This window comes from Dendrobates tinctorius, unplaced genomic scaffold (assembly GCF_039654945.1).
Source record: "Dendrobates tinctorius isolate UK_male_01 unplaced genomic scaffold, ASM3965494v1 ptg000157l, whole genome shotgun sequence".
NCBI lineage: Eukaryota > Metazoa > Chordata > Amphibia > Anura > Dendrobatidae > Dendrobates > Dendrobates tinctorius.
In genome coordinates this window covers 1,599,515-1,623,123 of record NW_027361824.1, presented here as the reverse complement: position 1 = coordinate 1,623,123, position 23,609 = coordinate 1,599,515, and the positions used below count along the sequence as shown (strand labels likewise).

At 46.0% G+C, this 23,609-nt stretch overlaps 1 protein-coding gene across 1 annotated transcript in view; it reads left to right on the top strand.

Annotated features, from left to right (window-relative positions):
- The window catches only part of LOC141051424 (uncharacterized), a 103,177-nt gene that overhangs the window by 9,325 nt on the left and 70,243 nt on the right, over positions 1-23,609 (top strand). Inside the window, exons 7-8 of the mRNA XM_073548359.1 lie at positions 3,802-4,900; positions 5,014-5,086. Coding sequence (XP_073404460.1) covers positions 3,802-4,900; positions 5,014-5,086 — 1,172 coding nt within the window. The remainder of the gene's footprint in view (positions 1-3,801; positions 4,901-5,013; positions 5,087-23,609) is intronic.

The following is a 23,609-nucleotide window of genomic DNA, read 5'->3' as shown; positions in this document are numbered from 1 at the left end:
CAGTTTGCACACCTAGTCAGCTGCTCTCCCTAATTCTCTCAATATTCAATGAAAAACTGAGAGAAGCAGAAGAGAAGCTCATTGTCATGTGACTGTAAACATGAAAATCACATAAGAGTGAAGCTGCCATGTGATGACTGATTGAACCTGCAAAACAGAGCAAAACAGAGCTGAATCCTGACAGTGAGGATATTACACGCTGTTAGGATTGGCTATAGGGCTTTATTTTGTCCAGGTTTGAGATGAAAGTTTGCCATCACTTTGTGACTGCAGCTCCTGAATTCTTACAGTACACGCGCTGCACTCTTCTAGGATTCTTGCTTGCAGGTGGCAAGAATGGACGGTGATGTCAGCACAAGTATGTGATTCGTATACTTCTGGCAGAGCCGGCGTCAGCACCCAGGCAAGTGACGGGGCCTTGAGCAGGCGGGGGCGGGGGGAAGCCCGCTTAGCGCCGGCTATGGGGGCTCGGTGCCAGTGCTCGTGAGTGGGCTCCCCCGCTTGCTCAGGGCCCGGATGACGCAATGACGTCACCTTTGTGCACCCTGTGCCTGAACAGTCACAGTACAGAGAGCCAGAAGACAGCGACGCTGAGGAGTCCGGAGCAGAGCAGCAGCGCTGAGGAGTCCAGACCAGAGCAGCGGCCAGCGAGGAGAGGTGTTTCATTTTTTCTATTTTTTCATGTGTAAAGCATTATATGGGCCCATCATATACTGGAGCATCATATGGGGCCCATCACACGGACCCATTATATATGGAGCATCTTATGGGGACCATTATATATGGAGCATTATATAGGACCCATTCTGTATGGAGCATTATATGGGGCCCATTATACTGTATGGAGCATTATATGGGGGCCCATTACATATGGAGCATCATATGGGACCATCAGTCGAACATCCCTTCGGCGGATATTAGCTACTCACAAATGGCACCTTACAAAATCCAGCTGCTGCAGCATCTCAACGAGGATGACCCAGATCGGCACGCTGAATTTGCAGAATGGGCATAACAAAAATTGGAACAGGACCCTCAGTTTACACAGAACATTATGTTCAGTGATGAGGCAGACTTTTTTGGGTGGGCCATTTATATGGATACACCTAAATAAAATGGGAATGGTGACAGTTTTCTTGCTAGGGTGTCTTGCATTGAAATCTGCTGCAATGACCTGGGTACTGCGTTCACCAGACATCAACACAATTTCTATCCGCTCCTTAAATGCTAACCTCTGGACATGTCAATGGCTTAAACAAAGAGAAACTTGTAAATAACTCATGAAAAAATAAAGTTACGTTAAAACCAAGCATACCATTGTTTTTCTTGTGAAATTCTCAATAAGTTTGATGTGTCACATGACCCTCTTCCCATTGGAAAAAATAAAGTTGGATTCAAAATGGCCGAATTCAAAATGGCCACCATGGTCACCACCCATCTTGAAAAGTTTCCCCTTCCCATATACTAATATGTCACAAACAGGAAGTTGATATCACCAACCATTCCCATTTTATTTAGGTGTATCCATATACATAGCCCACCCTGTATATGGGACCCATTATATATGGAGCATCATATGGGGTTCATTATATGTGTAGCATCATATGGGGCCCATTATATGTGTAGCATCATATGGGGCCCATTATATATGGAGCATCATATGGGGCCCATTATATATGGAGCATCATATGGGGCCCATTATATATGGAGCATTATATGGGGCGCATTCTGTTTGGAGCAATATATGGGGCTCATCATATACTGTATTAGTCCGAAGTTCAAACTGTATATTCCATCAATATCGGATCTATGCAAACTGAAATATTCATAACTGCACATTGGAGACACAGCCTGCGTGTAGCGGAGACCCCAGATCCCGCCCCGCAGTGTGTTATAATGTATTCACACTGCAGGGCTTGGAATCTGGTGCCTGCGCAGTGAGGATCTCTGTGCCTGTCCCCATCTCCTCCTCTTTCCTCCCCCGGAATACGTCGGCAGCGTCATAGGGAGATGGGAGACAGGTGCAGAGATCCTCACCGCACAGATTCCCAGCCCCACAGTGTATTAAGGTAAATGCAACCTGTTACCTACAAACTGAATTAAATCCTAGGTGTTATTAATGCATCTAGGAAACAGCAAGTTCAGAGTGACCAGGATGGTGAGCAGACTGCAAACTATGTCCTACGGGGATCTGGGAATGTTTAGCTTGCAAAAAAGAAAGCTAAGAGAAGACTTAATAGCTGTCTACAAATATCTGAAGGGCTGTCACAGTGTAGAGGAATCATCCTATTCTTATTTGCACATGGAAACACGAGAAGCAATGGAATGAAACATAGAGAGAGAAGATACAGATTAGATATAAGAAAACACTTTTTGACAGTGAGGGTGATCCGTGAGGTGAGTTCCCTTCAATGGAAGTCTTCAGAGGCTGGACAGACATCTGTCTGAGATGGTTTAGTGACTTCTGCATTGAACAGAGGGTTGGACACGATGACCCTACAGGTTCCTTCCAACTAGGGATGAGCGAGTACTGTAGTATTCGGACTCGCTGTACTCATTACGAGTACCTCCTAATACTCGGGTACTCGTAGCGAGTCCAATGTAAGTCTATGGGAAATGCGATTAATGGGCGGTGACTGAGATGGACTGAGCGGGGACTGTGATGGACTGGGCGGGGACTGTGCGAAGACTAAGCCAGGCTATGCGGGATTGTGCTGGCCTGTGCAGGGACTGTGCTGGCCTGTGCGGGGACTGTGCGGGGACTGTGCCGGGCTGTGCGGGAACTGTGCCGGGCTGTGCGGGGACTGTGCTGGCCTATGCGAAGACTGTGTCGTGCTGTGCGGGACTGTGCAGGGCTTTGCAGGTACTGTGCGGGACTGTGGTGGGCCGTGTTGAGCTGTGCGGGGACTGTGCCATGCTGTGCAGGCTGTTGCGAATATTGCGAGGCGAGTAGTGAATTACTCGCGAGGATTCGAGCACTGCGAGTACCGCATTACTCGCCGAGTACCGAATCCTCACGAGTATGCTCGCTCATCCCTACTTCCTACCTTCCAACTCTAAGATTCTAGGATTTTATGATCTAATAAGAAGCATCATGTCACAAATGAAGTGCATAAAGTAATATTATCATCATCATCGATATCTGATACCTTGGGATATGGCGAGCTAGTGGAAATAATACTCTGGGAGAGACAAGCACAGATTACATAGATTGACAGGATGTGAACGCACATTAAGCTGATATGCATTGCGGCACAGAGACCCGTCTGGTCCATGCACCGCAATACACTTTGCTGGCCATTTAGAGGCCGGCAGCTGATTTAGGCATGCTAGGTATTGGCAGCACCTGGCAATATCATGTTGCTTGCACGGTGACGTCAGCTGCCGGCTTGCGCACAAGCTACAGAAGAGGACGCTGCTCAGTGAGGGTAGTTGATTAGAATAGTTGTTTTTTTTTTTTAGTGTGTTAAATAACAGTGACATATGTTCCAGGATGGGGAATATTACTACATAATCGAGACGGGGGGGCTGGGCAACATGTATGTTCCTATAGGAGTTAGAATGCCACAAGGGCCCATGCGTATGACCAACATGCAGGAGGGGGCAGGTCCATTGGACTGTAGTTACGCCACTGAGTATGAGTACTGGGACAGCTTCCCAGATGGCTCTCGACACTGGGCACCTTACACTAGGAGCGATCATAATGTAACATGTCACTGATATAATTGAGATACATATATTAATAATATAATAGGTAAGTATATTAAAATAATTATAAATGAGATTTTTTTCTTTTTTCAGGTGAAGACGTGATGAGAAGGTCCCATAAAAATCTTCTTTCATCTCCCTATCGTGAAGTAACAGGTTCACAGGTTGGAAACCGTAGCACTGGACTTAGACTTGATAACAAATTGGCATTGTCTGAATGTGGGGAAGAGAAATCTAATCGTGACAACGATGACGGGCCGTATTCTTGTACAGAGTGTAAGAGGTGTTTTAAAAAGAAATCCATTCTCATTGTACACTTGAGAAGACACACAGGGGAGAAGCCATTTTCATGTTCAGAATGTGGGAAATGCTTTATCCGGAAATCAGCTCTTGTTGGACATCAGCGAATTCACAAAGCAGAGAAGCCATTTTGTTGTTTCACATGTGGGAAATGTTTTGCTTATAGATCACAAGTTACAGAACATTTGAGAACTCACACAAGGAAGAAGCCATTTTCATGTTCAGAATGTGAAAAATGTTTCAAGAGTCAATCAGATCTTGATAAACACCAGAGGACACACACAGGTGAGAGGCCATATTCATGTCCTGAATGTGGAAAAACCTTTGTACATAAAACAAGTCTTAAAAACCATCTAAGAATTCACACAGGGGAGAAGCCATTTTCCTGCTCTGAATGTGGGAAAAGCTTTTTTGTTAAAGATCGGCTTACAAGACACGAGAAAAGTCACTTTGGGAAGAAATCATTTTCATGTGTGACATGTGGAAAATGTTATATGCGTAAAGAAGCTCTTGAGATACATCAGAGAGTTCACACAGGGGAGAAGCCATACTCATGTCCTGAATGTGATAAGTGTTTTAGTCAGAAATCAAGTCTTAATGAACATGTAAAAATTCATACAGGGGAGAAACCGTTTTCATGCTCAGAATGTGGAAAAAGTTTTAGTCAGAAAGCCATTCTTCTTCAACATCTGAGAGTTCACACAGGGGAAAGGCCATTTTCATGTGCAGAATGTAAGAAATGTTTTGGTCAGAAAGCTATGCTTTATCAACATCTGCAAATTCACAACACGGAAAAACAGTTTTCATGTTCAGAATGTGGGAAATGTTTTAAACATAAACCACATCTTGTTTCACATGAGAAGTTACACAAGAAAGAAAACATTTTAACCTTGTAGGAAATTTGGCAGGTGTATGGCTCCGTTGTAGGACCTGTTGTCTCTTAGAACTTAAATGTCGTGCTACAATACAGAAAAATATTGTCACTAAGTTTTTGTTTGATTTTAGAGATACCTGTTGTGTGTTAATGGCGCAAGTCATCATTGTTAACTTATCCATATCGGAGTCCAAGATCTTGTTTGTCAGGGAAATATGAATTATTTCCTATTGTCCTAAGTACACATACAGAGCTGTTTGCTCCTCCTCCCCCCATTGGTTTGTGTTAAACCCAGTTCCTGCTGCATTCCCCTCACACTACAGCAGGCCCCCTCAGTCTCCCTTTGTGAAATTCTATCTACTCCCCCCTCCCTTCAGCCAAATGGTCACTTGTATTGGTCTGGCAGAGCTAAGTGTGGATTTTTCCCTCCAAAATTTCCTTTGTCTATCAGGCATAATATTTCAGGTCGAAGTCCATAACACAATAATCCTAGAGACAGGAAAAATAGATTTCTAGGATCAGGGTGATTGGGGCTACGCATGGCAACGTTTTTTAGGGCCATCAGAAACCTGGGAAATTAGTTTCTGCCTGTCACGGGTCCTTCTCCGATCACACAATCAACAGAGCGCAGGAAATGTGAACAATCCCAAGACCTTTATTATAGGCAAAACTAAAAGGTCCATAAACAATCCACCTGTCACGGCACCGCCAGACTCAGGGCCTGCTGTCCCGGCCTCGGCCAGTAGGAGGCGCCGGACTATCACATCACCGTCAGACTCAGGGCCTGCTGTCCCAGCCTCGGCCAGTAGGAGGCGCCGGACTATCACATCACCGTCTGACCCGTGGCCTGCAGTCTCGGCCTTGGTCTCTGGGAGGCGTTGTGCTTCAACCCCGAGTGATGGCGGCGATAGCCATGAGGCTCCTGCGCAGGCGTCCGCTGGACGCAGGCTTCGCTCCTCGGTCAGTCATGAAGGGGCTGGTGCATTACCATCCAGCCTGGTCCTGGGGGCGGTCCGGATGACATCATCAGGCCACGGGCCTGTAAGGGATGACCTGATCCCTCAAATACCTTGGGACTGCTCTTGCAGGCCGCCGGATATATTCTTGGTTCCCCTGTGTGTTACTGTGTGAATTGCTGTTTGACTGACTCTGACTTTTGCCTGGACTTCTGACTCTGCTTCTGCCTAACGACTTTGTACCTCTGCTGCCCTCCTGGTTTATGACTTTTACTTTGGCCTGGATTCTGACTCTGCTTTTGCCTAACGATTCTGTACCTCTGTGACTCTCCTGGTTTATGACTCTTACTTTGGCCTGGATTCTGACTCTGCTTTTGCCTAACGATTCTGTACCTCTGCTGCCCTCCTGGTTTATGACTCTGGCTTCGGCCTGGAATCTGACTCTGCTACTGTCTACTGTTTTTATACCATTTCTGCCTGACTGGTTTAGTCTCGGATATCATTGCCTCTGTGTCCTGTATTGGAACACCTTTCTGGCGACCGTCCTGCTCTGGTCATTGCTCCTATTCAGACAGCGCCTCCTGGGCTCTGCTATAAATCCAGATCCCTGTATAGGGGTAAAGGGTATCAGTGTTTCTCGGGGTGCTGTCTGGCTGCAGTCCAGACCGCAGGCAGACGCCACACCACCACACTGAGGAAACAATAGTCCAGAACACGAATGCAGTTCAGTAACAGGATGAATGTCCAAGGAGATGAGAGTCCAATAATCTGTCAGACAGAGGATAAAATGGGTCCATATGCTTCCCCTTCTCTCTGACGTGCCGTCTTCACACGATCATCACCACACAGCGTCTGACTTGACCAGCTCCTGTCCTCCCCAGCCCCCTCCCTATGTCCAGGGGTAGTCAGACAGGTTGGGGCGGTTTTCAGGCCTTCCAGACATGACAAAGGTGCCTTGGGGATTAAGGCACTACAGGGGGTTCAACAAGAGGCTTAGATACAGTCAGACTGCAGACAGTAAGTGAGCTAATTCAATTATCAGACTTTTGGAAGGTACAGTAATTGAGACTCTAGACAATATGGGGAATACATGGAATGATACAGGGCAACAAGAGAACACTGGAAATCCGTAAAAAATAAATAGACACAAAATGATACCCACATAACATATCACACCATCTCAACCTCTCCCCCTCATAATAAGTGAGCACGCCATGAGGTCTACACAGACCTCTGGCCTGCTCACTTTTTTCCACATTGCTCAATCGTTTATAGTTCCTTGTACAGTGGCAGGGGTAGGTCGGCCTGGGGAGCCTATGGTTCTTCTTGTCGAGACAGTCCATCGGGGTTCTGGTGTTGGCTTCCCCGCTTGTATTGGATGGAGAAGCTGTAGTGTTGTAAAGATAAGCTCCACCGCAGCAATCTTCCATTGTCCCCCCAATACACGGTTCAGCCATGTGAGGGGGTTGTGGTCTGTAACAATTGTAAAGTCTCTGCCATACAAGTATGGCTGCAATTTTTTTAGCGCCTATACGATGGCAAGGCACTCTTTTTCAATAGTGGCATAGGCAACTTCCCGATCCAGTAGTTTCCAACTGGCAAAAGCAACAGGATGTTCTTCTCTGGCGGCGTTCACTTGGCTAAGTACTGCCCCAATCCCAAAGGTGGTAGCTCTTCCTCAGGCGGGATGGAGTGCACAAAATGCACTGGACAAGGTGGGGCTGTGTGGGGCTCCCTCCGAATCCTTGAGGGGCAGCCAAACTGCAAATGTCCAGGTTGCTCACACCCATTTATTATTATTATTATTTATTATTATAGCGCCATTTATTCCTGGCGCCTTACATGTGAGGAGGGGTATACATAATACATACAAGTACATTAATCTTAAACTATACAAGTCACGACTGGTACAGGATGAGAGGGGACCCTGCCCGCAAGGGCTCACAATCTACAAGGGATGGCTGAGGATACAGTAGGCGATGGTAGAGCTGGTCGTGCAGCGGTTTGGTGGATTGGTTTTCAGTTTCTTTTTGAAGGTTTCCATAACACGCAGAACATCTCTCTGTGATACCCCCGGTCGTGGTCGGAACCGTTGGGGCCCAGGATTGTGAGGCGTGATTGTCATCGGCTTGCGACTAGATGGAAGGGCAGATATAATCGGAGGGGGACAGGGCACGGGGGCAGGCTGTGGTTCATTGTCCAGAAGCCTCCTTCATTGCGGTTGGACAGTAAGGGCTTCATCAGCCAAGGCTGCAGCTCTATCCACGGTACACGGTGTGCGCTCTCGGACCCATTCCTATCACCTGTATAACATCTTCCACAGTAAAGGCGTTTTCTGCTTCCAGCCATCTCCGACATGTCTGGGACATCTTATGTGCATACATCCTAAACGACCCCCCCCCCGTGGTGCATGGGAGGTCTCGGACCTTGGCCCTATATGTGTCTGGGGTGATAGCATGGTTATCCAGGATAGTCCGCTTTACAGTGTTATAATCCCGATTCTGCAGTGCGTCAATGGTTCGGTAAGCCTCCGCCATGCTTCCGTTCAGGAGTCCCACTAACAAACGCATCCAGCCAGAGTGGGGCACCTGCATTACAGCACACTACTGATCAAAGTCCTTGAAGAACCCCTCCACATCTCCGGAAGCCTCATCAAATGGCTTAAATTCTGTCCGGGTGATCCTTACAGGCTCCCGGATCGTTGGGGTTACACTCCACATTGCATTACTCTCTTTCAAGCTCCATTGCTTCTTGCCTCCGCTGTGCCCGGTGGGCAGCCTCTTATACTCCTGAGAGATGCCGGGGCCCAGCACCGCCATCTCTTCTTTGTACCACACCAACCACTGGCTTTTTGGGATGGGGATCCCTGTCTCCAGAGCTTGTCCTTCAAATATCTGGGAGGAGGTGGCCGGGCTAGCACCCACCAGTAGGTCAATTAAGGCTTCTTCAGTCAGTCCCTGGTGGTTCAGGCCCAGGTCTCTGGCTCTCTCCTGTAAACTGGATACAGTCCAGTTTCTGTACTCACTCTGTGGGTGGTTCACTGGGTTTCACTCTGTTGATCCCACTGCTGCCACCAGTTGTCTCAGGTCTTTCTCCGATACCCCACAATCAACAGAGCGCGGGAATTGTGAACAATCCCAAGACCTTTATTATATGTAAAACTAAAAGGTCCATAAACAGTCCACCACACTGAGGATACAATAGTCCAGAACATGAATGCAGTTCAGTAACAGGATGAATGTCCAAGGAGATGAGAGTCCAATAATCCGGCAGACAGAGGATAAAATGGGTCCATATGCTTCCCCTTCTCTCTGACGTGCCGTCTTCACACGATCATCACCACACAGCGTCTGACTTGACCAACTCTTGTCCTCCCCAGCCCCCTCCCATTGTCCAGGGGTAGTCAGACAGGTTGGGGCGGTTTTCAGGCCTCCCAGACCTGACAAAGGTGCCTTGGGGATTAAGGCACTACAGGGGGTTCAACAAGAGGCTTAGATACAGTCAGACTGCAGACAGTAAGTGAGCTAATTCAATTATCAGACTTTTGGAAGGTACAGTAATTGAGACTCTAGACAATATGGGGAATACATGGAATGAAACAGAGCAAAAAGAGAACACTATGGAAATCCGTAAAATATAAATAGACACAAAATGATACCCACATAACATATCACACCATCACACTGCCCCCAATAACATACAGACATGCCATGTTTAGTCTCAAAAGGATGGTAACTTCGCAGGGGAAAATGTAATGCCCCTATCGTCACTCTGTGAGCTTTCCAGCCAAAGATATGGAATGCAGTGTTTTAATATTCTTCTAAAAGAGGTGTACCCCCTTGAACACAGTCCACCAGTGAGGTCAGCAAGGGAGGAGTTTCTAGGTTTGTGGCCAAAGCATAAAACCAAAATGCACATTTTGGAAGGCGTTCAGATGCCGGAGAGTAGGCTACACAATATGCTGTGCTGCTGATCCATTTCTTTGGGAAGTCTCTCCTCCCATTTAGCGATACGTCATACCTGTGACTATAAGAGTAAGGGCCCCGTCACACATAGCGATTTCGCTAGCGAGATCTGTTGTGAGTTCATTTTCCCCTCCGTCACTGAGGCCTGGTGAACTCCCTATTCTAGTGAAGGAAGGTAGTGAGCCTGATTATCAGGCACCTGGGACTAATGAAGACGATTGGCTGAGTGGAGTCCCTGACTGGATTTAAGGCAGCCTACGCCCTTTCTGCCCTGCGGGTGATTTCTCTGTGGACTCTTGGACACCAGTCTGATTCCTGCTCTCCTAAAGCTAAGTTTTCTGTTTTGCCTTTTTGCATTTAAGATTTGTTTTTGTTTTTCTTGCTTTTTGGATTCTGCCACTCCCTGCTGGAGTGTGCAGTGTTCCGTGAGCTCTGTCTCCTGAAAGTACTTGAGTGCTGATTTAGTTTTTGAAGCTTAGTTGCTTCAGGGCCATTTTTATATCAGCTTGTTGGCTTTTGTCTCTGATAGGGTTTTGGCAGATTGCAGACAGCAGCCTTCCTATCCGTTCCTATCTCAGCCTGTCTTTCTGTCTGTGTAAGTGTTTTCATCTTGCTTCACCATCATTATATGTGGGGGGCTGCTTTGGGGTCTGCTCTGGGGCAGTTAGATTTCCCCTTTCCTTCTTTAGGCCTATGTATCTCTCCGGCTGTGATCGAGGGGTCTAGGTCATCGTAGGAACCCCCCACGGCTACTGCTAGTTGTGTTTATAGGTTCAGGGGTCTGCAATCTGATAGTTGCCAACTTCTCTGTTTTTCTGGACTTAGCTAGCATTTCTGTTTTTGCCTCCTACGGTGACTCAATCATAACAGAATCACCCGCCAAACCGCAGATCCTGGGGTACTCAATAGCAGGAAAGAATTGTGTTTAAAAAAAAAAAGGAGTGTGTATATTCTTTCCTCTATATCTCTGAGGCCGTAGGGGGAATTTTTTTTTCTCTCAATGGAGATAAAGCAAGTGTCTGATCGTGTGGAGCAGCTCGCTGCTGAAGTGCGAGGAATTTCCGCCTATCTTGCTCGTTCACATGCTGTTGAACCAAAGATCCCCACACCTGATGTATTTTTTGGGGATCGATCTAAATTTTTGAGTTTCAAAAATAATTGTAAATTATTTTTTGCTTTGAAGCCTAACTCGTCAGGGAGCCCCGCGCAGCAGGTTAAAATTGTCATCTCTTTGCTGCGCGGCAATCCCCAGGATTGGGCGTTTTCTTTGAAACCAGATGACCCTATTCTGACTAATGTGAACGCATTTTTTCAAGCCTTGGGGTTGCTGTACGACCGACGAACCTAATGCTATTGATCAGGCTGAAAAGACCCTGTTAGCATTGAACCAGGGTCGAGAATCTGCAGAGTTGTACTGTCAAAAGTTCCAATAGTGGGCGGTCCTTACTACCTGGTATGATAGTGCCTTGGCTGCTCTCTTTCGGAAGGGTTTGTCAGAAGCCGTAAAAGATACTATGGTGGGATTTCCTGTTCCCTCTGGTCTGGACGATTCTATGTCTTTAGCCATTCAGGTTGATCGGCATTTACGTGAACGCAGGATTGCACGAGAGGTGTTGCCAACGGTTGAACAGACGTCTGAACCTATGCAATGTGATAGAGTTTTGTCTAAGGCGCAACGTCAGGAATTCAGAAGGCGCAATAAGCTGTGTTTTTTCTGTGGAGATGCCTCACATATTATTTCTGTTTGTCCTAAACGTGAGAAACGCTTTGCACACACGTTTTCTGTTGGTGGGGTTCAGCCTAAGTTTCTTTTGGGGATTACTCTGATCTGTTCCCTGTCCACCTTTTCCGCCAAGGCTTTTGTGGATTCGGGAGCAGCGCTAAACCTAATGGACTTGGATTTTGCTAAACGTTGTGGATTTCCGTTGACACCTCTGCAGACGCCTATCCCTTTGAGGGGGATTGATGCTACCCCTCTGGCTAAAAATAAACCTCAGTTTTGGACCCAGTTGGTCATGCGGGTCGCCCCAGACCACCAAGAAAATTGCAGATTTTTGGTGTTGCATGGTCTGCATGATGCCGTTGTTCTGGGGTTTCCCTGGTTGCAGATTCATAATCCAGTTTTGGATTGGAAGTCTGTGTCTGTGGTGAGTTGGGGTTGCCGGTGTATCTTTAGTGAGGCTCCGGCTTTTTCCACCTCTCCTCAGTCGCATGAGGTTCCTGACTATTTGGCGGACTACTATGATGTATTTAGAGAGAATGAGTCTGCGTCCTTGCCTCCTCATAGGAGTTATGACTGTGCTATTGAACTGAGCCCGGGGTGTAAATTTCCTAAGGGTCGGCTCTTCAATTTATCTGTACACGAGCACGAGGCTATGCGGTCCTATATTAAGGAGGCGTTGGAGAAGGGTCATATTAGACCATCCTCTTCACCCTTAGGTGCCGGCTTTTTTTTGTGGCCAAGAAGGATGGTTCTTTAAGGCCTTGTATTGATTATTGTGCCCTGAATAAAATTACTATTAAATATCAGTATCCGTTACCCCTGATTTCGGATCTATTCTCTAGAGTCAGAGGTGCTTGCTGGTTTACCAAGCTTGACCTCAGGGGGGCGTATAATCTTATCCGTATTAAGCAGGGGGATGAATGGAAGACGGCGTATAATACTCCGGAGGGACATTTTGAGTACCTGGTGATGCCTTTTGGGCTCACTAATGCCCCTTCTGTCTTCCAGTACTTCATGAACGATATTTTCCGAGACTTTGTTGATAAATTTTTGATTATCTATCTGGACGATATTTTGATCTTCTCCAAGGAATGGGATGCTCATGTGGAACATATTCGGACTGTGTTCCGGATCTTGAGAGAGAATTCTCTGTATGTCAAAGGATCAAAATGCCTTTTTGGAGTACAGAGGATTTCTTTTTTGGGATTTATTTTGTCTCAGTCAACTATTGAAATGGACCCGGCCAAGGTACAGGCCATTTATGATTGGGTTCAGCCCACTTCTTTGAAGGCCCTCCAGAAGTTTTTGGGTTTTGCTAATTTTTATTGGAAATTTATAGCAAAATTTTCTAGTATTGCCAAACCATTGACTGACCTGACCAGGAAGGGTGCGGATGTGTTGAATTGGTCTCCGGAGGCGGTTGCTTCCTTTCAGGAGCTGAAGCGTAGATTTACCTCCGCCCCGGTTCTGCGGCAACCTGATGTCTCACTCCCATTTCAGGTAGAGGTGGATGCTTCTGAGATTGGTGCAGGAGCAGTGTTGTCCCAAAAGGATCCTGTAACATCTAAAATGAATCCCTGTGCTTTCTTTTCCCGAAAGTTCTCTCCATCTGAACGTAACTATGATGTGGGGAATCGGGAACTGTTGGCCATGAAATGGGCATTTGAGGAGTGGAGACATTGGTTGGAGGGAGCCAAACATCAAGTTGTGGTCCTCACTGACCACAAAAATTTGATTTACCTAGAGTCGGCTAAACGCTTGAACCCTAGACAGGCTAGGTGGGCCTTGTTTTTTACACGTTTTGATTTTGTGGTCTCTTTCCTTCCTGGAACTAAGAATGTCAAGGCAGACGCCCTCTCTAGGAGTTTCTTTGCTGATTCTCCTGTGGTGAACAAGCCTGCTACCATCTTAGGCGAAGGGGTAGTTCTTTCTGCCATCTCGCCCGATTTGAGACTTGCTCTGCAAGAGTTCCAGGAGGACAAACCTGAGCGTTGCCCCAGTGGAAAGTTGTATGTTCCTGACCAGTGGAAGAAGAGAGTGATGTCTGAAGTTCATTGCTCTGCATTGGCTGGTCATCCGGGTATTTTTGGTACTAGAGATCTGGTGAGTCGCTCTTTTTGGTGGCCCACCTTGTCTCATGATGTCAGGAATTTTGTGCAGTCCTGTGGGACTTGCTCCTGGGCTAAATCTTGTTCTCGCTCTAGTGGGTTGTTGATGCCTTTGCCGGTCCCCAGGAGGCCATGGACCCATATTTCAATGGATTTCATCTCTGATATGCCGGTCTCTCAAAGAATGACTGTTATTTGGGTGATTTGTGATAGGTTCTCTAAGATGGTTGATCTTGTACCACTCCCTAAGTTGCCATCTTCCTCTGAGTTGGTGCCCCTGTTTTTGCAACAGGTGGTTCGCTTGCACGGGATTCCTGAGAACATTGTATCTGACAGAGGAGTTCAATTTGTGTCTAAATTTTGGAGGACGTTCTGTTCCAAGTTGGGAATTCAGTTGTCCCTCTCCTCTGCTTTTCACCCTCAGACCAATGGGCAGACAGAGAGAACAAACCAGACCTTGGAGTCGTATTTGAGATGTTTTATTTCCGCTGATCAGGATGATTGGGTTTCATTTTTGCCCTTGGCCGAATTTGCTTTAAATAATAGAGCTAGTTCTGCCACTTTGATGTCACCTTTTTTTTGTAACTTTGGGTTTCATCCTCGATTTTCTTCAGTGCAGGTGGAGCCCTCTGCCTGCCCAGGTGTTGACACTGCGGTGGAGAGAATGCACCAGATCTGGGACCAAGTGGTGGATAAGTTATCTCTCTCCCAGGAAAAGGCCCAGCGGTTTTCCAATCGACATAGGACCATTGGTCCCCAGTTTAAGATTGGTGATATGGTGTGGTTATCATCAGAGAATATTGATATGAAGGTGGCTTCTCCTAAGTTTAAGCCTAGATTTATTGGACCTTACAAGATTTTGGAGATTATTAATCCGGTCTCTTTTCGTTTGGCTCTTCCTGTCACATTTAAGATCCATAATGTGTTCCATAAGTCCTTGTTGAAGAGGTTTGTTGAGCCAGTTGTGCCTGAGGTGGCACCTCCGGACCCTGTATTGGTTGAAGGTAACTTGGAATATGAGGTAGAGAAAATTCTGGATTCCCGTCTGGCTAGACGGAGACTCCAGTATTTGGTTAAGTGGAAGGGTTATGGTCAGGAGGATAATTCCTGGGTCTCTGCCTCTGATAATCATGCCAAAAGATTGGTGCGTGCCTTTCATCGGGCTCACCCTGATCGCCCTGGTAGCGTTGTTGAGGGTTCGGTGACCCCTCCTCAAGGGGGAGGTACTGTTGTGAGTTCATTTTCCCCTCCGTCACTGAGGCCTGGTGAACTCCCTATTCTAGTGAAGGAAGGTAGTGAGCCTGATTATCAGGCACCTGGGACTAATGAAGACGATTGGCTGAGTGGAGTCTCTGACTGGATTTAAGGCAGCCTACGCCCTTTCTGCCCTGCGGGTGATTTCTCTGTGGACTCTTGGACACCAGTCTGATTCCTGCTCTCCTAAAGCTAAGTTTTCTGTTTTGCCTTTTTGCATTTAAGATTTTTTTTTTTTCTTGCTTTTTGGATTTTGCCACTCCCTGCTGGAGTGTGCAGTGTTCCGTGAGCTCTGTCTCCTGAAAGTACCTGAGTGCTGATTTAGTTTTTGAAGCTTAGTTGCTTCAGGGCTATTTTTATATCAGCTTGTTGGCTTTTGTCTCTGATAGGGTTTTGGCAGATTGCAGACAGCAGCCTTCCTATCCATTCCTATCTAGGTAGTTTTGGGGCCCCGTCTTTGCTCAGCCTGTCTTTCTGTCTGTGTAAGTGTTTTCATCTTGCTTCACCGTCATTATATGTGGGGGGCTGCCTATTGCTTTGGGGTCTGCTCTGGGGCAGTTAGATTTCCCCTTTTCTTCTTTAGGCCTATGTATCTCTCCGGCTGTGATCGAGGGGTCTAGGTCATCGTAGGAACCCCCCACGGCTACTGCTAGTTGTGTTGATAGGTTCAGGGGTCTGCAATCTGTTAGTTGCCAACTTCTCTGGTTTTCTGGACTTAGCTAGCATTTCTGTTTTTGCCTCCTACGGTGACTCAATCATAACAGAGATCACTGCTGTCACAAGGTTTGTGACACAACAGCGATCTCACCAGCGAGATGGCTGTGTGTGACAGGGATCAGCGACCGGCCCCCCTGCCGGTATCGCTGATCGCTGTAGGAAACCGCTGGACATTTCTTTTGTCGCTGGTCTCCTGCTGGCCAGCACGCATCGCTGCGTGTGACAGGCGGGAGACCAGCGATCTGCTGGTAACTAACGTACACAGCGGGTATCCAAGGGACGTGCTTCCCTTAGATACCCGATGTGTACGTTAGTTACCAGCTCCCTGCATCAGTGCGCTGGTAACTAACGAACACAGCGACGCCGCGCGCTCGGCGTCGCTGTGCTGATCGCTGATGAAGCTGTGTGACAGCTCACCAGCAATCACATAGCGACTCACCAGCGATCCCGGCACGTTGATATCGTTGTCGGGATCGCTGGTGAGTCGCTATGTGTGACTCCAGGTTAAGTTTCATATTTTAATCCCTTTTATCTCTGTTTGTACATATTGTATTTTGTTTCCTTTTTTTGTAATATCTTTTGTATTTTTGTAAACACTGCTGATATTTTCTGGAGTAAACTGATAAATTTACTAGTTTCGCTCTTTTTACTCTATGATCGAACCGACGCGTACTCCGTGCAAAATCCCGCTACCTTGGGTTGGTTTCTGACCCGATATAGGCTTTGATTTCAAACGAGGAACTGGTGGCAGCATAGCGTCCTGGTGTTATTGAGAACCTGGCAGTGACGGATCAGAGGTTTATGTGTATTCCCGGTCTGGCACTGGTGATATACATACTGCCCTCACTGCAGAGTTCCCGATAGCTAGTACCTGACAAGGCAGCCTTGCCAGTGACTACTTATCCTAGGTGCAGTTCCCTGACTGACCTGAGGGTAAGGGTGGTGCCAGAGAGCTGCAAGTATCTAACTGGAACTGAGACAAAAGTTGGGTTTTCCTGACATTGTTTTTCTTTTTTTTTTAATTGATGAGTGAGTGCTTGTATGGGGCTGTTATTTTGTTTATGGGGATATACTGTGGAAGTCATCATAGTGTGTGGGACATCATAAAGTTTGGGGAGCTGAGGGGCCTTTAACTGTTTGTGGGACAAACGTGGGGTCATTAAACTGTGTGAAAGAACTTTGGAGGCTATAATAATGTGTGTGGGACTGTGGAGGCGATTATACTGTGTGATTGCATTATTGTGTATGTATATGGAGAGTTCTGTGAGGGTGATCATGCTATGTCAGGGCTATGCTATGCTATGTCATAGCGGATCAAGCAAACGGATGGTCAGAGAGTGGTCCTAGGTCAGGCAGCAGTAGATCAGAGCACCGAGAAACAAGCAAACGGATGGTCAGAGTGTGGGCCTAGGTCAGGCAGCAGTAGATCAGAGCACCGAGAAACAAGGCAAACATCCACCAGTGCGCAAGAAGCTACAATTGTCACTAGTCTGAGGCAGAGAGCTGGCTAAATATCCATGTAATTATCCAGGAGACACATGGATGAAGCAACAACCTAACTCCAACTGGACGGCTAAACTCTCATTCAAGACACTGACAGCATACTCCAGCATCGGATTGGGCAGCTGAGCCGTCCATCCAATACTAACAGCTCTGCATCCCCCTGCTCTAGATTGGACAGACACTAATTCACTGCCTCCAGACACACAGAATGGTGGAATCGTGAAAGCATCACACTGTGAGAGTGCACTGGGGGTAATCATACTGTCTGTGGGGCCATCATACTGTGTGGAAAGCTGTGGGTGCATCATACTATGTTGTAGTCACAGGGTGCGGGAACTGTGAAGACATCATACTATGTGGGGGTGCTATGGGGGCATCAAAATGTGTTGGGGCACTGTAGTGGGTTCTTTGCTGTCAGTACTGTGTCATCACCATAATGTGAGTGCTAAGGCAACTGTTGAGGAGTTAACTGTGAGGGTGGGGAATTAGACTTGGTTTGCATCATTTTAGTTGGTATCACAGTTTATGGGGACCGTGAAAGGGGATCAAAGTGGGTAATAATACAAAGGGGCTTCATTCGAGGCAAAATTACCGTGTATGTGATGCCGTGCCTGTTCCTCTCCGTGTCTTTGAAAGGTGAGAAATATATCCTGCTGTGTCACCAACTTCTCTGCTGAATATTTTTTTAGGGTAGTGGGTGGAGTCCAATTAGGACTTCTGCTATGGTGCCCCATGATTTGTATGTATGCCTCCGACTAAAAAGGTCTGTGGGTGCCATAGTGCCAGAACTGCAAAAACTCAAGTGTTCTTCTACACCCCAACCATCCCAGATCCAGCGGGACAGTCCTAATTTGGAGGAGCTGTCCCGGGATTTCAGGGCTGCGTTCTGACTTTCACTCACTATATAAGATGTCTCCTGTCGTGCAGTGACTCCCTGTATTACTGAGTTCATTACTCAGTAGCGCCTCCTCCTCTGCCTCTGGGCATCTGTCTGCTCTGTACATACTAACATTTAATTAACTCATTTATTCTTCCCCAGGAGTCGAACTCCCGACCCGTAGCATTGGAAGCACCAGTAATAGCTGAGTCACAGGCTGCAGTACACAGTATAGGGGAATTCTCTCTTGAATATGCATTGTGTCCTGCCTTACAGGCACATTGTACTGGCACAAATAAAATGCACTTGTATATAGAGATGTATCTTTATCTACCCATATTCTAGAGGGTAAAACTAAAGTCAGATTTTTTTTTCTATAAAATTACTAAAAAAAAACCTGTGAAAAACAATTACAATTCTGATATCTTTAATGCAATTAAAAAAAACCCTCACAAATCGGCACATAACAGAAATATTTAGTGCCCCTGTAATCATAACAACCTGTTCAATACAGTGAACCCATGATTATGGGGAGCAGTAAATGGCATAAAACAATGTTATTGATTATTTTTCTCCATTAAACCCATACAAATCTAATGCTGAGGCCGTGTTCACATGCTGCTTTTTATGTGGCCATTTCTGCAGATCTCCACACCACACAATAATCTTCTCTGAGGATTTTTTTTTTTTTTGGTTATTTTGAATTCCTTTGACTTTTTTGGCTATGTGCACGTTTCATTTTTTCACACGGATTTAGTCTGCAAAACACGCAGAATAAATCTGCGAGGCAGGAGTGAAGTGGCGGCGGCAGGGGTAGGGCGATGCCGAGGGCCTTGGCCTCCAGAGGCGGCACATGCACAGATTTAGAGCTCAGTCTGTACAGGCGCTGCCTCCGGTGGCCATTTCCTTGAAGCTCACCACCAGGAGATCAGTGTCCACACTGGGGACTCCGCTCCTGCGAGCACCGCCAAAATTTACTTGAAGCCCACTGCCGTGACACCCCCTCCCCCTAGTCCATGGCCCATCGCCCCCCTCCTGCTGCCGCCGTCTTGCTGCCTTCTGTGTCCCTGCTCCACTGCAGCCTCCTCCAGTAACCTAAATTTATATTAGGGACTCCTATTTGATAGAGTAAACATTTTTTTTCATATTTTTCTCCTCAAATTTGGCGGGGTCCTAGGTTTTTAATAGTCCGCAAAGTACAGTACTTGGGTTTTTGTTGTGTATGACATAACTTTAATAAATGCGGCTTCACATCTGCATCAAAACCGCATCAAATTTGGAGACAAATGACCTCGGTGACATCCTCGCTAGCACCATGAGAGTTTTTCTGACGGTGCTAGCGGTTACATCACCGAGGTCACGGCAGTCTAGCCCGGCTGGGATCGGAGCCTCAGTGACAGGATGTAACCGCTATGACGTCACCACCGGTCTCTGAGGCTGCGCTCACAGTTCAGACACCAGTGGTTTTCAGCCTGGATTGTCGCATCTTGGCACCGACGAGGTGCAGAACTGTTTCTCCCCCAGACATGGAGTACGGCGTGGGACAGAACAACGGACAGGTATGGTATATTGTTGTTTTTTTATTTTTATTACAGGAGATCGAGGGTTTCGGTGGAATTAGGCGTAATAATAAAAATGGAAAACTGTGTTTAGTCTTATTTCAATTAAAGGGAATCTGTCACCCATTTTTTGACATATCATGTAAAGATATCATTCATTTGTGTGTTACATAAGGATTCTAGTAGTACTTTTGATCCCCCCTGACCCCGCACCTTTGATGCATAAAAACTTTTTTTTATCACTCTTGCGATGTACGTAAATCGCCGCGGTCCGGTCCGATGGGCGTGGCTTATTCTCCTTTCCCCCTCCTTGGCTTGCTGGATGTAAGAAGAGTGTGTCTTGCATGTGAAGACTTCTGGGTCATAGACGGCAGGGAAAAATACCGGCGCATGCGCAGTACTGATTATATGCTTTGCCCACGTGCGAGCAGCCTTTTCAATGCGCGGGCGCGAATACACAACGGCATCTGTGATATTCACAGATGAAATTACGTCCAGCAAGCCAAGGAGGGGGAAGAAGGAGAATAAGCCACGCCCATCGGACCAGACTGCGGCGATTTACATACATCGCAAGAGTGATAAAAAAGGTTTTTATGCATCAAAGGTGCGGGGTCAGGGGGGATCAAAAGTACTACTAGAATCCTTATGTAACACACAAATGAATGATATCATTACATGATATGTCAAAAAATGGGTGACAGATTCCCTTTAATTGAAATAAGACTAAACACAGTTTTCCATTTTTATTATTACGTGACAGATTCCCTTTAAAGGACTTAGAATCATAGAATCATAGAATCGTAGAGTTGGAAGGGACCTCCTGGGCCATCTGGTCCAACCCCCTGCTCAAAGCAGGATTCGCTAAATCATCCCAGTCAGATGTCTGTCCAGCCTCTGTTTGAAGACTTCCATTGAAGGAGAACTCACCACTTCTCGTGGCAGCCTGTTCCACTCATTGATCACTCTGTCAAAAAGTTTTTTCTAATATCTAATCTGTGTCTCCTCCCATTCAGTTTCATCCCATTGCTTCTAGTCTTTCCTTGTGCAAATGAGAATAAAGTTGATCCTTCTACAATGTGACAGCCCTTTAGATATTTGTAGACAGCTATTAAGTCTCCTCTCAGTCTTCTCTTTTGCAAACTAAACATTCCCAAATCCTGCAACCTTTCCTCATAAGACAGGGTTTGCAGACCGGTCACCATTCTGGTCGCTCTTTTCTGAACTTGCTCCAGTTTGTTGATGTCTTTTTTAAAATGTGGTGCCCAAAACTGGACACAATATTCCAGATGAGGTCTGACCAAAGAGGAGTAGAGGGAAATAATGACTTCACGTGATCTAGACTGTATGCTTCTGTTAATACATCCTAGAATTGCATTTGCCTTTTTTGCTGCTGCATCACACTGTTGACTCATATTCAGTCTGTGATCTATTAGTATACCCAAGTCTTTTTCACATGTGCTGTCACTTAGCCCTATTCCTCCCATTCTGTATATGCTTTTTTCATTTTTATTGCCCAGATGTAGTACTTTGCATTTCTCCCTGTTAAAAACCATTCTGTTAGTTGCTGCCCACTTCTCCAGTTTATTTAAATCTTTTTGAATCCTCTCTCTCTCTTCTCTAGTATTAGCTATCCCTCCTAGCTTTGTGTCATCAGCAAATTTAATCAGTTTACCCTCAATTCCTTCATCTAAATCGTTGATAAAGATGTTGAACAATACAGGGCCCAGGACAGAGCCCTGTGGTACCCCACTTGAGACATTCTTCCAACTGGATGTGCAGCCATTTACGACCACTCTTTGGGTCCGATCACTAAGCCAGTTATGAATCCACCTAACAGTTGCCTTGTCCATTCCATACTTAGTCATTTTTTCAATAAGGATTGTATGAGAGACTTTGTCAAATGCTTTGCTGAAGTCAAGATATACTATATCTACAGCATTTCCCTGATCCACCCAATCAGTAATACCGTCATAGAAGGAAATTAAGTTAGTCTGACATGACTTATTAATTAGAAACCCATGCTGACTCTGTTTAATCACTTCATTCTTATCCAGGTATTGACATACATGTTGTTTAATAATTTGTTCAAAGATCTTTCCTGGTATAGAAGTCAAACTCACCGGCCTATAGTTGCCTGGGTCCACCTTCTTCCCCTTTTTGAAGATAGGAACAACATTTGCTCTTCTCCAGTCTTCTGGCACTTCTCCTGTTCTCCAAGAATTTTCAAAGATTATGGAGAGGGGTTCAAAAATTTCTTCTGCTATCTCCTTCAGTACTCTGGGGTGTAATTCATCTGGACCTGGAGACTTGAATTCATTTAGGTTAGCTAAGTGTTTCCTCACTATCTTTCTGTTTATAGATATCCTGGATTCTTCTATTCCCTTAATAGGACAGTGAATAACAGTTGATGTTACATTTCCTTTCTGAGAGAAAACAGATGCAAAATAGGAATTTAAAAGTTCAGCCTTCTCAACATCCTGTCTTACCATTTCATCATTTTCATCCTGTAAAAATCCTATAGCATCTTTGACTTTTCTTTTACTTTTGACATATCCCCAAAATCCTTTAGTATTGCTTTTGACATCTCTTGCAAGCCTCAATTTATTTTCAGCTTTAGTTAATCTGATATGTGCCCTGCAGGTTCTGCAGACAGCATTATATTCTTCTTTAGATATACCTCCCTCTTTCCATTTTATAAACATTTTTATTCTTCCTTTTTAGCATGTGCTTAAGTTCTGTGTTCATCCATCCTGGTTTCCTTAAATGCTTCCTATTCTTCCCTCTTTTTGGAATTGTTAACAATTGTGCTTTGAGAATTTCATTTTTCAAGATTTCCCATCCTTCCTGGACATTTTTGTCTTTAAGGATATCCAGCCATTGGATCCCTCCAATTCTCTTTCTGAATCCCTTAAAATCTGCCTTTCTGAAATCTAACCTTGACGTCTGAGTCTTCACAGGTCTTCCGCCTCTAGTTATCCAAAATTCTAAAATAGCATGGTCGCTACCTCCTAGGGTCCCAGCCACTTTTACCTCCTCAACCATTTCCTCCCTGTTTATAAGGATTAGATCCAAGGTAGCAGTTCCCCTTGTTTTCTCCCTTACCTTTTGGAAGATAAAGTTGTCAGCAAGAGAGGATAAGAATTTCCTTGACCTGTTAGTTTTGCCTGAGAGAGATTCCCAACAAATGTCTGGATAGTTGAAATCTCCCATGACTTTATTCTGGCTGTGTCGTTACTTACCATACAATTATAGGATCAGTAATGGATGTGTGTCTTATAGACACCTCTCCATTACTAAGCCGTGGGTTTGATGTCACCAGACAATACAAAGGTGACATCAACCTCCCCCCCCAAATATGAACCCCACTATGCACCGCCTCACAGCAAGTGGAAAGAGCCGGGCAAAGTGCCAGAATTGGCACATCTAATAGATGTGCCTTTTCTGGGCTGCTATTTTTAGGCTGGGGGATCAATATCCATGGCCCCTTACCAGCGTGAGAATACCAGCCCCCAGCTGTCTGCTTTAGCAAGGCTGGTTGTCAAAAATGGAGAAGACCCAACACCGCTTTTTTTTTTAAAATTATTTAAATAATTTTAATAAACAGCATGGGGACCCCTCTATCCTTGATAACCAGCCTTGCTGGAGCTGAGGGTTGCAGCCCCCAGCTATGAGGTTTGTCTGGCTGGTTATCAAAAACACAGGGGAACCCACGCTGGTTTTTTTTAAAAATTATTTACAGCGCAGGAGCCGTATAATGAATCCTCCCATCCGCCGCCCCTGCTCTCACTATATGCTGGATGATGGGATCAGTAGTCCCACCAGCTGACACCAGTGACCGGGGGTAAAGTTTATACCTCTGATCACAGCTGAGCGCTCCCGCTGTCTTCTGCCGGCGCCGATCAGAAGCGGTGTTTGCTGTGATGCCATGCACATGACAGCGCGATAAACCCCCGGTGATCAGGCAGCTGAACCCGAACAGTAACACGGACGTCCTGGTGAAATCGGTGCCGCGATAGCAGGTGTCCGGTACGGAGGCTGAACGCTCCTGCTGTGGCTAGCCCATCC